General features: G+C 37.9%; 1 protein-coding gene across 2 annotated transcripts; it reads left to right on the top strand.

Annotated features, from left to right (window-relative positions):
• Nucleotides 13315–15696, top strand: LOC109227502 (zinc finger A20 and AN1 domain-containing stress-associated protein 8). 2 transcript variants are annotated; one of them, XM_019392705.1, is made up of 3 exons: nucleotides 13315–13435; nucleotides 14776–15312; nucleotides 15392–15696. In XM_019392705.1, the coding sequence occupies exon 2, from the start codon at nucleotides 14789–14791 to the stop codon at nucleotides 15305–15307; it is 519 nt and encodes a 172-aa protein (XP_019248250.1). In that variant the 5' UTR covers nucleotides 13315–13435; nucleotides 14776–14788; the 3' UTR covers nucleotides 15308–15312; nucleotides 15392–15696. The 2 variants fall into 2 exon arrangements, with proteins under 2 accessions (XP_019248250.1, XP_019248244.1); XM_019392699.1 differs by having other exon boundaries at nucleotides 14776–15696.

Below are 17535 nucleotides of genomic sequence, written 5' to 3'. Positions count from 1 at the left end.
AGATTGATATTGTTATGGCACAATGGATATTTTCGTGCGGTTATTGTGATATTGATATGTTATGGCACGATGGATCTTCATACGGCGTGTGGGTATGGATTTGTCCCTCCGGAGTCAGGTGATTACCCATACTACATGGGCCCTGTGAGCATAGGTGATATGCGTATCGCGTTGAGCACGTGGAACGTGCTGGATTATGTTGGGGAACATGAGAGATACTGGATTATGATAGAGGGACGTGGATCAAAATGAGACAATGATTGATTTTTCCACAAATTTTTCGTTTGGTCTCACCATTTGCTCCTCCTAATTTTGGGGAAAATGTCTCATTGAATTGATAATCTGCAAATCGAGAAGTGAATATATTTCCTATTAATGTTTTGAGGCAGCGAATAATGGAGGGTGATTCAAACCCAACATATATTCCTAACCTTCTTTGGGTACCCATCTTGGTGCGACATGGCTGTGCTACAGAACTGCACATACAAAAATTCTTAAATGGGATATATTAGGTTCATGACCCAAAGCTAATTCTAACGGGGAATATTTATGATGATTTGTCGGTCTGAGACAAACTAGCATTGTTGCATGCCAAATGGTATGATCCCAAACAGAAGTGAGCAACCTCGCATGAGTAAAGGTCTTGCTATCAATTGCATACGTTAAATCAAAGACTTTACAAGCCCATTTTGAGTGTGAACATGAGCTATAAGATGTTTAATTTTATCCCAGTTGATAAGCAATAATCGTTAAATTCTTGGGATGAAAACTCAACAGCATTATCAAGTCGAATAGACTTAATTGGATTATCGGGGAACTGTGCCCGTAATCGAATTATTTGTGCCATTAATTTTACAAACGTCAGGTTGCGAGATGACAATAGGTATACATGAGACCATCTAGAAGATGTATCTCTTAAGGCCATAGAATATCTAAACAGCCCACTAAATGGATGAGTAGGTCCACAAATATCCCCTTGTATACGTTCCAAAAATGCATGAGACTTAATCCCAACCTTTGTTGGTGATTGTCTAATACTCCCTCCGTTTACTTTTACTTTTCATGTATACTAAAAATAGATTTTCATTTTTACTTGTCATTTTACGCATATCAAGAGAAGATATTTTTTTTTCCTGTTATACCCACAGTATTTATTACTCATTTTAAATCATTTTCTCAAATCCAATAAAATATGCATCAATTAATATGTTTATCATGGTAAATTATGCACTTCATTTATTATTTCTTAAGGGGCGTAAAAAATCAAAACGTGACAACTAAAAGTGAACGGAGGGAGTAATTAACTTGCCTTGATAACAAGAAGCATAAGAAAATTCATTATCTAAAAGAATCTTTAAATTCTTTAATGGATGTCCATTTGAGTTTTATATAATTCGTCTCATCATAATTGATTCGGGATGTCTCAATAGATCATGCCAAAGTACAAACGTATTGGAATCAGTAACCTTTTGGTTTCGATAGAATGCGCCTTAAATTGCATTAATTCTTAGCCAATACAGGCCACAAGACAAATATGAGAACTTCTCAATAATTATTTTCTAGCCAGAGGCATTTTTGATAACGATGAGATATTCAAGATTACTCTCTTCTATAGTCTCAACACGATATCCATTTCGGCGATATCTATAAAACTCAACAAGTTCCTCCTGGACTAGGAGGAGAATATTGCATTATCTGTGATAAATATTATTCCCCTAGGCAAAGTTATAGTAGCTCTTCCATAACCTTCAATTAAATTACTACTACCAGAAATTGTAGTAACATCTGCCTTACACATATTTAAATGAGAGAAATATTTCTTCTATTTGAATATTGTATATGTCGTACATGAATTAATTAAATAAATATTTTTACAATTAAACTTTGATCCAAATTTAGTTTGAGAGATATCCATATTTGCTTCTCATGGTTTGAGATACAAAAGGAAATATACAAATAAACATTAGTATTTTCATAGAAAAAGAAAAAGAAACAAAGTTAAATCAATAATTTAATAATGACCTTTTAATGCAATTTCGAGCAAACTCTGATAATGATATAAACAATTATGTAGCTAAAAATAATACCATTATAAGTACATTACACATATGACTAATACAACGTAAAAGATAACACAATAAATATTATTAGTGTCCAAAAAAGAAAAATAAATTTGTTTACCTCGAAAATACGAGTAACAATTAGATTTGATTTGTGGTTTTAAAGATACGTGATTTAGTTCAATACCAATTAATAATCAGGAAGTATGAAGTAGAAATGAAAGAGAAAAGTGAATCAAACCAATGTTACTAAGCAACAGTGACCTCGAGCTCAGGGACCTGGAGGTAAGCTTGATACAATAAGAACAATAAATAAAGCAAAGTAAGAACAATAGAGCTAAAGGACAATGCTGATGAAAAGTAGGCGAAAAAGGTAGAGTATATTCTTTTCTCAGTGATCAGATGGTCTTACAAATGATTGGGACCCCCTTTATATAACAGGGGAACCCTAAATAAGGAATATTTCTATTTACAGTAGGGAATATTCTTGTTACAGCTGTCTAACCGCCTAGTACGGAATCGTTATCGTATTCTGGGATTCGTGCCATGACCTTGGGGACGTGGCTTGCTCTTGTACAAATCCATAACGGTACTATTTCACAGTGGGGCATACTCGGGCCTGGTATTCCTCGTACTCCTATCTCCGAGCATTGTGCTTTGTCTTCGAGCTTGATTTTGGTCCTCTGGTCTCGAATCTCGACCTCACCCGAACTCGAGCCCGTGACGGACCCTCGAGCCTATAAATCAGAGACATACGATTTTAATTGTACACAGATATATGAGATGATAAGAAATGATTTGATCCTCGCTTTCCAAAAGTCTTTAATGATGACGTCCTTCGCGTGACACAGGCATTTGAAGTGACTAAAACGTCCCGCCGGTCCATTTCCCCAAAACATTGAATGCACGCCAGTATTGGTCGGCCACTTGCGCCGCCGAACCGTCATTGCCCTTCTATAAATATGAGTCTTTTCTTTTGAGTAGAGAACTTTGCTCTTTCTTTACATCTTTCTCTTCCTCGTCTCTTTCTCTGAATCACTTGTTTCCACCGCCTCTTTAAGAGCCGGAAAATGCAAAGTTCTTGCAAAAAACACCACATTCTGATACAACCTTTATTCTTTGGCTTAAAATCATGGCTAAAATGTCCAAAACGGTCCCCAAAAAGGATAAAGCGTCGTCTTCTTCTACCTCCCGGCCGGCCAAACCGGTGGTGCCGCCAACTCTTGAGCAGATCACCCCCGGCCCTTGTGTGATTAAGAAGGACTTTAGCATTGAAAATCCCCCCGATGTCCCAGGCCAATGCGAGCATGCATCTTGATATATTAGTTTGATATTAGAGAAGCATCTTGAAGATGTGAGGAAGGGCTGCGGTTGGAGAGATGAGGTCGTGGTTCAGATCCCAACCCCCAGGGAAAGCATTACTACCCATGTGGAGGGGTTTTTAAGTGTTTACACTTACCCCTTCACTGGGTCCCCTTGATCCGGTGGTGATCGACTTCTGCAAAACATATGAAGTCACCCTCGGCCAGATTCACCCCTCCTTTTGGCGCATCGTGATCATGCTGCGCTTCTTTTACGAAAAGGCCGAGGGGTTGGAATTCACCCTCAGCCACCTGATTCGATTATATCGGCCCCAGCTATTTCGAGGTCTTATCAAGTTGCAACGTCCAAAAACGAAAACCTTCTTTGCCAGTACTTATGAGACCAAAGATCGAGGTTGGATGAGCCGGTTCGTCAGAGTAAGAACTTCGGATATCATCCCCGGGGATAAAATGCCATTCCCGGAGAGATGGAACTTTAATCGTAAGTGGAGTTCTTTTCCTTGGTATCTATTCATGTTATGCTTTCCCATTTCATAATGCCTTTACCCTTTTTTTGGCAGCCACTGCCTGGGCGCCCCTCGCGGTGCCGGACCTCGAGGATTGGGTCCGAAAGTTGCTGCCACCTCTTCCTGTGATGAGCGCAAGTGGCGTGAATTATCGAAGGGCCAGTGGGAGGCCAAGAACCATGGTAAGTGCTTTACCCAAGTTTCAAACACTTTTCAAATATTGGTGGCGTCAACTTACTCATGTTTACTTGTGCAGGCCTTGGAGACGCATCCGAGATGAGGCCGGCTCTGCCCAGGGAAAAGATCAATCCTTCGATTCCAAAATCAGAGAAGGACAATAAAAGGAAGAGGTTTTCAAAGCCTGAAGACCCTCAAGATAAGAAAACCCCTGCTCGAAGGCTGCGGAAGAGGTTTGCTCAAGGGGCCGCAGATTCCGCCCACTGTTCCCTGGACGACGAAGAAGACGATGGTGAAGAGTCGGCACTGGTGCCTCGAGCCAGGAAACCCATCGAGGCCGCCAAGCCCTCCGAACTAGAGACCTTATCTTGTGGTGAGGCAACCCCGAAGAAAGGTGCGGGCAAGGCTCCCGTGTCCCCGGAGGTTGAGATCGTTCCTCCGCCTTCATCAGATATGCCGCAAGCGGAAAACGCTGAGACCCCCAAAGTTAATGAGAACGCCCCGAGCGACAAGCTCGGGTCCATGACAATAGGTCACTCCCTTTCTTTGCCAACTTATTCCGAGGGGGCAATAGAGGAAGCTAATACTCTGCGTATGCCCGACCCAAGCAAGGTCCTTGGAGAAGATCCTTTCAGAGTTGCTTTGCTGGGATCGATGATACCGCCGACCTCAACGATGCTTCCGCCCTCTTCGAAGAGGCTCAACATCTCCTCTCTCAGGTAAAGCACTTACTTTTCATATTCGTACTTTTCTCTTTCTTTCTTTTCCCTTGACTGATACATCTTCACTTCATGTATAGGCCATTGTAAAGTTTAGAGATGAGATGAGCCAATATGAGGCCGAGCTCAAGATAGTTTCGGGCGAAGAGAAGGCCCTAAGGCTCCTCTGTAGCCAAAAAGAGGAGGAGCTTAAGGCTCTTCGGGCTGAGTTGGCCAAAGCCCAGAAAAATGAGGCCGAGCTAGATGAGCAGGTAACCGTGATATTAACAGGGTATGGTCTTCTTGGACCTACTTCGGAGGCTAACACTTTGATATCTCAGCTGCAGCAAAAGTTGGTGATGATTGGGCAGCTCCGGAGCGAGGTTGATCAAGTTAAAGCTGATTGCCATAGGTGGAAGAAGAACATGGGTTGGCTCGCTGCCGATAAGGAAGCTGTCATAGCCTAACTAGCCTTGGCTGAAACTTAGCTCCAAGGTACTAAAGCGAAGGTTCTAGCTTAGGCCAAGAAGATTGAGGTGTTAGAGGCAGAGCTCGCTAGAGGCCGGGCCAAATCTGTACAGGCTAAGGCTGAAGCTGAGAAGACAAAGGTTGTGGCCGCTAAATCCATTTCCATGTACTTAAGGGACGCCGCGGCCGTTCAAGCTGAGTTGAGGGAGGCCTTCGACCGGGAAAATGGAGCAATGAGTTAGCCAAGTGTCAGGCCCGGAAGGAGACTCTCGAAGAAATCCATACCCGAGGGTTCAACCTTGCCGAGGAGATAGCCGAGGCAAAGGCGCGGGAAACCGATTCCCGGTTTCTTGCCTCTTCCAATGATCAGGATGTAACGAGTGGCTCCGGGGACGGGAAGGTGAAGAAGATGTTCTCGAGAGAGAGGAGGCTCCTAAAGATAGAGTTGCCAAAGGTGGAGCTCCCGGGGATTGTCGACGCCCCCTTTTTCTTCCGAAACGGAGTTCGTAATCGGGTATACGACATTCGGGAGGACAACTCTATTCCCTTGCGAGAATTGGGTTTTTTAGTTTGAAGAGTCGCCACCTAATGATTATAGTGCATTAGGACACTTTAAGGAAGAATTTGAGATGAAGAACCAGAGTTTCGGTAAGGGCTAGAAATTATCTCGAGGGGAAGGTGTTAGGCACCCCTCAAGATCCACTAGTGTGGTTCCCGGCCATGCTACAATTGTGACTTTGAATGCAAACAAACAAGTAAACAAGCAAGCATTGCAAATACGAGAAAATTATTACAAATAAGGAGCACAAAAGGTTTAAAAAAAGTGCTGAATTTTAGGGAAGGAGCAGTTTAGTTAAAAGTGCAAGTAGGAAGAAGTCAAGTACTTAGTGCGGACAATTTGAAAATTTTGTGGAAAAACAGAAGTCGAAAGTGCAACAGCTTTTAAAGATTCAGAAAATTGTTAAACTAATAAAGAGGGAGGGGGGTCCTAGGTTTATATATATTACATGGATCATTTGCACAACACTGGTACTCAATTATACGCATAGTGTTATCGTGTAATCATCATCTCCATGTCTACCCTTTCCCACCTCGTTAAGGTATTGGAGCGCGGAATGGTATCGTTTGCCTGTCGCATGCTATTACCCGGCCCAAGCTATCAGTCCCGGGGCATTAGGACTTCTAATCATAAAAGGGGAAGAAAGGGATGGGGGCCTTTATGGAGTTTAAAGGACAAAAATTCTAATCGACATTCAAAAACAAGTAACAAGTAGGGGGAATGAACAGACAAACAGGTAAGGCTCACATAAACCCCGTAAATCAGATAACATATAGTTTAGCATGCCTTTACACATACTGGTTTAGTCTTTAAAATTAAAAATTAAGCAGCGAGCGGACTGGTTCGATACATACGTTTAGACAGGAAGCCCACATTAGGCAACTTGGATCCAATTGTCAGAACTTAAGGTATTTTAAGCGAGTGATTTAGAAAGTATTGGTTCTAGAAAAGTAGTCTAATGCCGGAAAGTGTAGACTGCAGTTAGTTTAGAAATAAGTTTTAAGAGAATCATGAGTATAAACCATAAAAGGAGTTCCAGAGTCAGAAATACTTAAGGAAAGAGTAAACTGCAGAACTGTTTTAAAGGCAATTTCCGGAAGACCAAAACTTAGTTGGAAAATGTTTAGGCAGAATTTTAGAAAGAAACCATTTCAGAAGAGGTGCTGATTTGAAGAGCTCAAATGTATACTGATTCAAAAGAGTTCTGTCAAAAGATTGAGGCTGAAAACATTAAGACATTAGAGACCAGTTAACAGATTGTTATTTCTTAAGAAGAATCGGACGAACTTGACGCGGAATCCTATGATATCTATATCTGGGGCTACTTCAAATGCAATCATGAATTAATCATCATAGACCAAGCTAAGAATTTTAACCATCAAAGAAATATAAACAAACAGTTAGAGCAAAAGGCGATGAATTTCATTGATGATTGATAAGATTCTACCACAAAGCATAAGAAGAAATAAAAATACTGAAAACATGAGCAAAAGAAACAAAGTCCCGAATTGGGTCACTGGTTGATCTTCACTAGGTTAGGATTTAAGGCTTGGAAGAGGTAGGGGCTGGGTTATTTGCTTGGAGAAGTTTCAGCATGTCTTGAAGAATTCCATCATTCTTCTCATTTTCCCTTGCAAGTTCAGTTCTGAGAACATCTCTCTCAGATTCTACCTCAACCAATCGTGTCTTCAGCCTTGCTATCTCAATATCCTTTGCCTCACTCTCCTGTACCAAGATTCTGGCTTTGCTATTGATAGGTGTCTTTTTAAATGAACTAGGTTCATTAAGAATGACATTGACTTTATAATCGCAAGCAAGCAGAGTATTAACCACACTTCTTCATAGGTACCTTGAAATGTGCAAGCACAGTTGTGAGAATGAAACCATAGGGAATGGCATGAGTTTTTTGGTGCCATTGATAACTCTATCAGTAGGTCCGCGAGGGTTTCCTATTCAGATGGAACGGGTTCATCTATATTTTTCAAGTTGAACCTACCCCTCAGCAGCTTCCCGCTTCCCCCTGTTTTGCTCACACTCTCTTCTATTTCAGTAAATTCCTCTCCCCAAACAACCATTTCACCAGTTTTTATTATACCAACAGGAGTGGGTGAAGAATCAGCCACTCTTGTCCCCTTTCCCCTCACAGTACTCCTAGCGTCCTTGCTCTTTTTTTTTCAATTTTACCACCAACTTCTCCAGATTATGTAGTCTCAACACCTGCTATACATCCTACCAGTACAAATCCATTGTCTAAATTTGCAGCAACTTCAGAAATTGTCTCAGGAGTAACTTTAGAATCAGAAGATACCTGTTTAGTTTCGGAATACCTACTTTCTTCCCCCTTAGCAGCAGACTTAAATGAATTTTCAGATTCTAGGATTCTTCTTCCTACCTGCTTTCAACTCTTTCCTTCTTCCATTCAATTTCCCATTGAGGGAAATTTTTGATGTGGTGATCAGTCTTCCCACACTTGTAGCACCCCTTATTGGTTTGTTTTTCAGGAAACCCTTGGTTTGTTGTAGCTTCCACTTCTTGAAGGACCATTTTCTCTCATTAGGTACTTCTTGAAATCCTTTGTAATCATGGTCATTTCATCCTCATCTAGATCAGCACCTTCAGTGATTCTGAATGCCATGCTCCTTTCCTTCTTAGGTGCATCCATCTTCATGGTTTTCCTTCTAAGTTCATAGGCAGTGAGATTTCCAATTAGCTCATCCAACTTAAGAGTGGCAGTGTTCTTTGATTTCTGAATAGCTGTGATTTTGCTTTCCCAAGAGATTGGCAGTACCCTTGTCAAAAACTTCTCAACTTTATCTTCTTCAAGAATAACCCTTCCAAGAGATTTAAGTTCATTTGTCAGTATAGTGAACCTAGTATACATCTCTTGAATTGTTTCTCCTTCTTTCATAGTAAAATTCTCATATTGAGAATACAACAGTGTTCCTTTTGATCTCTTTACTTGAGGAGTTCCTTCATGAGCCACTTGTAATGTGTCCCATATTTCCTTTGCAGTAGTAAAGCTTTGAATTCTACTGTACTCGTCTGGACCAAGTCCACACACAAGCTATTTCTTGGCCTTAGCATTCTTTTCCCACTTCTTTAAATCTTCAGTAGTACAGTCAGCTCTTGTCTTTAGCACATCCACTCCTTCAGCATTTTTCTTTGTAGTAGCCAAGGGACCATCAGTGACTATATCCCAGAGTTCATAGTCTTCTCCTATGATGTGGTCTCTCATCCTGTTCTTCCACCAGGAATAGTACTGGCCATTAAAGAGTGGAGGCCTAGCAGTGGATTGCCCTTCCTAGTTTCCAGGTGGTGCACTCATCTTGATCTGTTCCTAAGGTGTTAGCCTCTTCAAGGATAACCTGCTTTGATACCAATTGATGTTCTAAACGTCAATACCACACAAGAGGGGGGGGGGTGATTTGTGTGGTACTCAATTTTTCGCTTAAACTGCTTCTAGAGGGACCGGTTCTTCTAGGTGTACTTATTACTACTATTTGCGGAATTAAAAGTACATAAAATAAAGAACACAGAGATTTTACGTGGAAAACACCTGGCTCAAAAGGTGAAAAAACCACGACCTACTACTCAGTAGGATTTTCCCAAACTTCCACTAAAATCACTGAGCCAAAACTGCATTTACAAAACACTTTATAAACCTAAGGATTAACTCTAATCCCGTTGTGGCAACCAGCCTCTAACTGCTGCGACAACTTCAAGTTAACTCTAACTTGAATACTCAAATTACCTATTACAATTGCTTCTAGATAAAGCTGAAAGGTACAATATAAAATACCTACTACAATTGAACTAGAAATAAAGAAAGACACATAAAACTCTTTATGGAGCTGGTTCTTCAATCTGGTTCGTGTAGTTTCAGGTTTGCACACTTGAATCACACACGAATTGCTTACAAAAAGCCTTGCTATTTTGCTCCCAATTCACGTTTAACTTCTGCGTTTTTGTGCAACACTTAATTTGAGAACATCCTGCAATTTATAGAGTTAGTAGATGAAGAAATAACTAGAGTTCTGATGCAACTCTTCCTTGGTGGAAGAGTTCTAGGTCATTTCAACTTCTAACTCCTTCCCTATCTTGAATTGTGTTCTCTTTGATTAAGGACTCCTTCTCCTTATCAATTATGCAACCTTTTCGATCAGGAGATATTAAATACACCAAGTTAAGCTTATCTCCTTCACGTGCATCCCACATGCTTGAATCTGCCCGTTTTTGTGAACCTGAGGGATGGACCACTGGATGGACCTGGTTCATGTCTGAGTTCCTTTGTCAGTCTTCAAAACTAACCTTTACTTGGGCCAACATTTATCTTCCTTTTAGTGTATTTTGGCTACTCTCAGACTATGTTAGTCTTGTTATATTTCAAAATAGTTGTAGTATTTGCTCATGAGTTAGTGACACCCGAGGTCGGGCTTTTATTTCCGCATTTTGGTTTTTGAATAAATCTCTTTTACGAATTTTCAGTATGAAACAGTCTATTATCTACCTTTTAATGAAATGTCGAATTGTTTGGGAGTGTGTCGGCTTGCCTAGTTCCATGATAGGCGCCATCACGACCGGGTTAGTTTTTGGTCGTGATATTTATCTTACTCACTAATTAAACATTTACACCTGTATTGTTTTCTAGAGGCAAAACCTTTATAGTTGTTGAGATTAACTTTGTAGACTTGGAATAGTGAACTTGTAACAAAAGATCATAATATTGAGCAATTACGTTATTTCTTTCGTTTATTCATAGGATTCCACTCGATTGGTTTGGTACAGTTTTTAGATATTTCGATTCGATATTTTCGGTATTTAGTTTTGTTAAGATAATTTTTCAATAATATATATAATTGAATTCGATGTGGCTTGATTATATCCACTTTTGTTTGGTTTATTCGACTCAATAATTTCGATTTATTCAATTAAATAGAGAATATAATTTTATTTTTTGTTTTTAGGAGGTAAAGAATTTGGACCAAAAACTAAATCAAAGTGCATTGTAAAAAATTTTAAATTTCTACAAGACTGAATTCATAAGTGGAAAGTTTTGAAAACTAAAATTAGATCTCATTATTCGAGAGCTTTCATGTCAACATGAAACAATTGATATTTGTCATTTAAAGTGTTATTTGTCAAACTCCTGTTCAAAAGATTTGAAAAAGCAATACTAAATATAAAAAATCGATTATAATACGGTAAATTAAAATTCTGGGCCAATTTTTACCGGAGGGGATCTCATCCCCTAATATAACAGCGCATTGCATAACGTTTTGGTATAATAACTTATGTTTTAAACTTACTTATCAACATTTATCTTTATTTTTATTATTGAAATATATAATATGTAAATTAATCAACATTAAACTCCAGTTCAGTTAAATACTGGCATAGAAAATAAGATTGGAGTGAGTAAAATTCTGTTTTTCCAAACTATAATTATAGTTGTTTACTCTTATCACAATTTATATATCAAGGAATGTGGTGGGATAAAAAAGAAACTCCTTTTTAACTAAATGCCTGTGCTTCCTGTAAATGAAGAAATTCTTACTAGAGAACGTTTCCTTCTTTAATGTACCTTATGCGGCATGAATATGAGAGAAAATGCACAAATAGCCATTTGTAGGACTTTTATTTAAAAGAATTTCTGAATATTATAAAAAAAAAAATTAGTCGCATTTTCAGACCGTCAGATTTGTAATTTAAATTGCAGAGCCTAACATTAGGCCTTTGGATCTAATTCTGTCAGTTCAGAAGGTTTGAAGTGAACCTCTGACAATTCAAAGTTTCTATTTGAAGAAGTAGGAGAAGAAGGAGAAGGAACTTTTGAAGTTTGTCAACTTTGATTAAACTTTAAATAATTTAGAAATTAGATCTATGTTAAATAGTGTATTAGTGAAAAAATGGCATGACACGTGGATTAACGAGATGGTGAGAAGTGGCATTTGTATCAGGTTAATAAAGAAGAATGATGAGGCGTAGTTAAAATACTCACGGGATTAATTACGGAAGGTACCGTATCTAATACTGAGAAAAAAGAAATAGGCACGAGATGCATAAAGACTATAAAAGAGGAAGATTTACGAACAATTATGAATATGGAAAGAGAATCAACATTATCCCTGATTATGCGCGATTGCTTATTATTACCATAATCGTTACGAGTATTTTCACTAACGGACAATTAATGTAGTTAATGTTAGTAACAAACATGAATTAAGTGAGGGAACACCGTTACATATTGTATCCTTATATAAGCGTCCTTATCTTGTTTTGTACATTTTTAAGAAAACTCATAAATATATACAATTAGTCTTTTACTTTTATATTTCTACTTGATTGAAGATTCTTGTTTGCAATTCTCGAGAGAATTTCTTTCCTTTGTTTATGGAATTGCGTTTCAATTACCTTTTATTCTTTTATTTTTGGAAAAGTGAAATAAACTTGGTTATTTAAAACACGATTTAGAGCTCGTTTTGATTAGCTGATTGTAAATAGCTGTAAAGCTTTTTTAAGTACTGAAACTGATTTTTAAAATAAGCATTTATGTGTTTGGATAGAAGTGTTGAAACTGATAATAAGCAGTAGATGTATTTGATTAAAAAGTGCTGATAAGCTATTCTTTTGTTAAAATGACTAAAATATCCTAGAAATTTTTCAAAAAATTATAAATTATAAATTTCTTTGTAAAGAAAAGAATTAGCAACAAATATGGAATGAGAGAAAGTCAAGAAATTTATTCTGGAAAAAGTATTTTGTGAATTAGAAAATATTATTAAAGATAAACTAGTAAAAGTGTTGGTCAAACTAAAAGTGCTTATAAGCTGAAAAGCCATAAGTTGGGGGTGACCAGCTTATGACTTATGGCTGATTTTAGCTTATAAGCACTTGGCTTATAAGTACTTTGGGTGTTTACCAAACGCGTTATAAGCCAAAAGGTGCTTGTAATCCAGTTTGACCAGCTTATTAGCTAGCCAAACACCCTCTAACTTTGACGTTGACCATAAAACTATTGAAGATTAGTCGATTCGTCCAAACTTCATGATTAATTTTATATCCTAAATTTTTGAGTTTTTAATTTGAATTTAAGACTTAGTGCCCTAAATTGCTGAGCTGTTAATTTACAATTCAGGATTAAGTGACCTGAATTTTTGAACTGCTAATTTGAATTCAGAACATAAAACTTTAATTTCTCGATACGATATTCGAACTTTAGGATACAATATCTAGAAATTTGAACCCTAAAATATAAACTACAGGATGATTGAGCGAAATGATTAATCTTTAAATACATTGAAAACTGTAAATATATTTTACACTATATGCTTTAAAGTGACTACCTATGTCATTTCCACTTTGAATTGTCATAAAAAAAAAAAATCTTCTAATAGTAATACTTTCAAAAGATATTTTAAAAAGTTTATCGAAAAAGCATTTTTCAAAAGTACAAAACGCCACGTAAAGTATGCACGAGCGCAGGACAAATAAGAATCCAACACGATTACACCTAATCAGTAAAGTATCTTCCTTTGTTGGCAGACAAAACAAAGAAAAAGGACACATACAAAAGAAAAGAACTCTCTGCCATATTTCATTCACCACATCTCTCCTCTCTCTTGCGGCGATCTTAATCTCTTACGTGGTTAATTTCTAAAACCCCTTTTGTTCTTATCTCTTTTTGTATTTTATTTTATGATTTGTATTAATATTTAGTATTACAATTCTTTTTGCTGTGTTTGTGGATCTGTTGGATTACCTCAAGAATTGGGTAATATTTTTGTTGTATATTAATGTTGATGAAGCTTTTTGAGTACTTTTTTTATTTCCTGGGTTTTTAAATTTATGTACTGTGGGTACGAAATTTGCTTTGTATTGAAGCTAGGTTTTATATTTCTGAACCAAAAGCCATGTTTCTCATTTTTGGTTCTGTACTAAACCAGAAGCTTAGCTGGTGAAACTCAAGAGGGTCACAGTTAGAATATAGAGAGTTATTGTGACATGAATTGCATAAGCAGAATTTGTGGTTTGTGTTTCAGTTTCAAGTTTAGGAGCTAATCATGTTTTAACTGGCTTTAAATATTTTTGAATATCTTGCTCAGTGTTGTCAAGGGCGAAAAGCTCTAAAAAAAGCGCTTAAGCTCTATTGGGGCTTTAAGCACAAAGGGCAATTTATATTTGTTGTTTAGTACTGCTAGAACTCGTGTCGCACGCCTTAGTGCCTTGCCTACGCCGACAACATTGATCTTGCTTATGTTACTTGAATAGAGACATATATGGGAAATGGAGATAAATGATTAACATTGATCTTGCTTATGTTACTTGAATAGAGAGAAAATGGACATATATGGGAAATGGAGATAAATGATTCATATAGTCGGCTCCAACTGATTTTGGATCGAGGCTTAGTTGGTTGATTGAATTGCTTATATCACTTTTGCAGTCTGTTTTACACTCGTACTCACGTATTTTTATTTTGCTGAATATCGCTTTGCTTATTGCGTCTGATGAACTTGTGTATGTTCTTCATCTTGTTTTTATGCCCTTCAAAGAGGGACCTCATGTGCACTTGCTTGTTTACACTTTGGGCGTTTTCCCCTTTGTTACTTGCTTAGAAAAATAGTCTTCTTCAGCCGAGGCAGAATTGGGATTTAAACTCTATGGGTTTAATCTTTAAGGTTATTTAGCATTGAATCCATTGTATTAAAAGTTATGAGTTCATATCGACTATTTCTTATAATTTTAGTGAACTTTTAGACATAAATTTCTCTATGCCGAAAGTACCGGGTACTGATGAACCCGAATACAATATGCTGCATTGCCTCTATTGTTCAGCCTATAACTTAGCTGCATAAATTTTGATGGTTTATAGCGAGCGGAAGCAAAGAATATTCTTTCTTTTCCCTATTATATTTTTCTCAGGAGAAGCAGGTTTAGGAGGTTTCTTAGCATTAATGTTGTTATCTTTAATGAGTTTTGGCGCAGGAGTGTTGACAATATGGAGCATGATGAGACGGGATGCCAACCCCCTCCTGAAGGCCCTATTTTGTGCGTTAACAACTGTGGCTTCTTTGGAAGTGCTGCAAACATGAACATGTGCTCTAAGTGTTACAGGGACACGGTATTGAAACAAGAACAAGCTAAGTTAGCTGCATCATCGATTGAAAACCTTGTCAATGGATCAACCGCCAGTGAGAAGGGGGAAACGATTGTTGTTGGCTCAGTCGATGTGCAATCTGATTCTGTGGAAGCAAAGGCTGTAGCTTTGCCATCATCTCCAACCTCAAGCTCCAGTGTTGTTTCTGAAGTAAAGGCTAAGGAGGGTCCTAACCGCTGCGGCACTTGTAAAAAAAGGGTTGGCTTCACTGGATTCAAGTGTCGCTGCGGTCACCTGTATTGTGGAGCACACCGTTACTCGGATAAACATGACTGCCAGTTTGATTACCGCTCTGCTGCCCAAGATGCAATAGCAAAGGCCAACCCTGTTGTGAAGGCAGAGAAGCTTGACAAGATCTAGAAGGGGTATTGTGCTTAAATTTGGTGATTTCATTTGGTTTTCCTCTGATGGCAACATATAATATGAGATCTTATTAAACCTCAGGGGCAAAGAAGATTAAAAGATATTGCAGCTTGAAGAATTATTAGGAGAATTTGTGTGTTGGCTACAGTTTCATGCCTTCTTTTGTGCTGGTTTGATATACACTTTGATTACGTCTGTTATGTGTTGTTCTGATTCACCTGGTATTCTATCCGATATTACATGTCTAAATGGTATGTGCGAATCTAGATAATATGGAAAATGTCCGTTGACATGGTTGTGCTTTGGCATTGTAAATTTCGCTTCATGATCTCTTGTATGTTTTCGGCCAATGTTTCAGATATCATCTTCATTCATTTTGCTTTCTAGCTATGTCTCACCTGTTTTTGCTACTATTTGGGAGCTTGAACTTGACTATATCATATTCACCGTGAGCGCATATTGGCCGTGAGTTACCTTTTTATGGTCAATTACGTTGTGCTCTGTTATTCAATAATGCTTGATACTGATCAGCAGCTGCCAGAAGGGGAGCCTTGGCGTATCCGGTAAAGTTGCCTCCATATGACCAGGAGGTCGTGCCGTAGAAACAGTCTCTTGCAGAAATGCAGGGTAAGACTGCGTATAATAGATCCTTGTGGTCCGACCCTTCCCCGGATCCCGCGCATAGTGGAAGCTTAGTGCACCGGGCTGCCCACTGATCAGCTGCCTGTTGTATTTTGCTGAATATTGTTGAGATCTTATGCTATTTATCATCTGTACCAACAACTTGTTCCCGAGCAAAGGAGGGATCATTGGCCAAAGGTAAGTAGCTTCTTAGTTTACGTCGTTATTGAGTCAAATAGTACAATAGGAAGATTAGTTGGTAAGTCTTCTTTTTTGTTTTTATTTTTTATATTGGAGAAATACCGTGTGGGCTTCTAGCCGACTCTAGTTGGCGGACAGGTTTTGAAACCCCGCCAAGTATGAGCCTGTCCCTCTACATTCCTCTCAACTTAAATACCAAGCTTTGTTTGCAGCAGGGTTGCATGACGTGCCCCTAACACACGCATCATTCTTATTTACTTGGTATTTATCAAATATTATATGCCTAAGTGGTATGTGCAAATCTAGATCGCAGTGAAAAACATCAATTGACATGCTTATTCTGTGGCGTTGTAAATTTCGCTTCATTATCTCTTGTACTGCACGTCTAAATATGTCGCACCTGTGCTCGCAGTGAACTTTTGGCTTTTATATCAATTTTGAACAGAAGTTTGATTGTTTGGGAGTTTGAACTTTACTGTATCAAATTTTCTGTGAGTGCATATGTTGTGAACTAGAGGGTGTTTGGCTAAGCTTATAAGCTGGTCAAATTGGTTTATAAGCACTTTTTGGCTTATCTATGCGTTTGGTAAAATTAAAAGTGCTTATAAGTTAAGTGCTTATAAGCCAAAAATAAGCCAAAAGCCATAAGTTGGTCTCCCCCAACTTATCAAATTTCAGCTTATAAGCACTTTAGGTTTGACTAAAATATTTACTATTCTATCCCTAAAATACTTCTTTTTAAAACAAAACTCTTTGTATACCCAATTTTTTAGCTGCTTATTATTAATTTCAGCACTTTTATCCAAACACGTAACTGTTTATTTTTTAGATCAGCTTCAGCACTTAAAAGTACTTTTCAGCACCTATACTTATCAGCTACTCTAAATCAGCTAAGCCAAACGGGCTCCTAGTCTTGTGTCTACTAAGTTTGCATTTTAATTGGTAGAAGTTTTGGGTTGTGGGTGAAATTTAGAGCAGCATGAGGGATTGATTATATGAAAGCTAGAACTTGCAGCAGTAGATAAAACTAAGTTTTTTCAGATCTTTTATTTTAGTGAACAATAACCCAAAACCAACATGGTCAACATAATACTTTCACAAACTTGAGCCCGTTTGGACATAAGAAATTTTTCTCTTTTTCCAATTTTTTTTTATTTTTTTCCGAAATCAGCGTTTGTTCATAAACTTTTTAAATTTCACTTGAAGATGCATTTTGGAAATTTTTGAAAATTTGAAAAACTTCGAAAACTTATTTTTCAAAATTTTCACTCATCACTCACGAAACTTCAAAAAATAACCCAAAAATATATTCATGTCCAAACACCCGCTTATTGTCTACTTCAATTTCAAGTAATATTTTTCCAATTTCAACCACAAATGTTATCGAAATGAATCCATAAGTT

This window comes from Nicotiana attenuata, chromosome 1 (assembly GCF_001879085.1).
Source record: "Nicotiana attenuata strain UT chromosome 1, NIATTr2, whole genome shotgun sequence".
Classification (NCBI taxonomy): Eukaryota; Viridiplantae; Streptophyta; class Magnoliopsida; order Solanales; family Solanaceae; genus Nicotiana; species Nicotiana attenuata.
The sequence above is the reverse complement of the archived record's forward strand: the minus strand, read 5'-3'. Positions and strand labels throughout refer to the sequence as shown.

Coding starts and splice junctions, on each gene's coding strand:
- LOC109227502 (XM_019392705.1), top strand. CDS start 14,789: ATGGAGCATGATGAGACGGGATGCCAACCCCCTCCTGAAGGCCCTATT.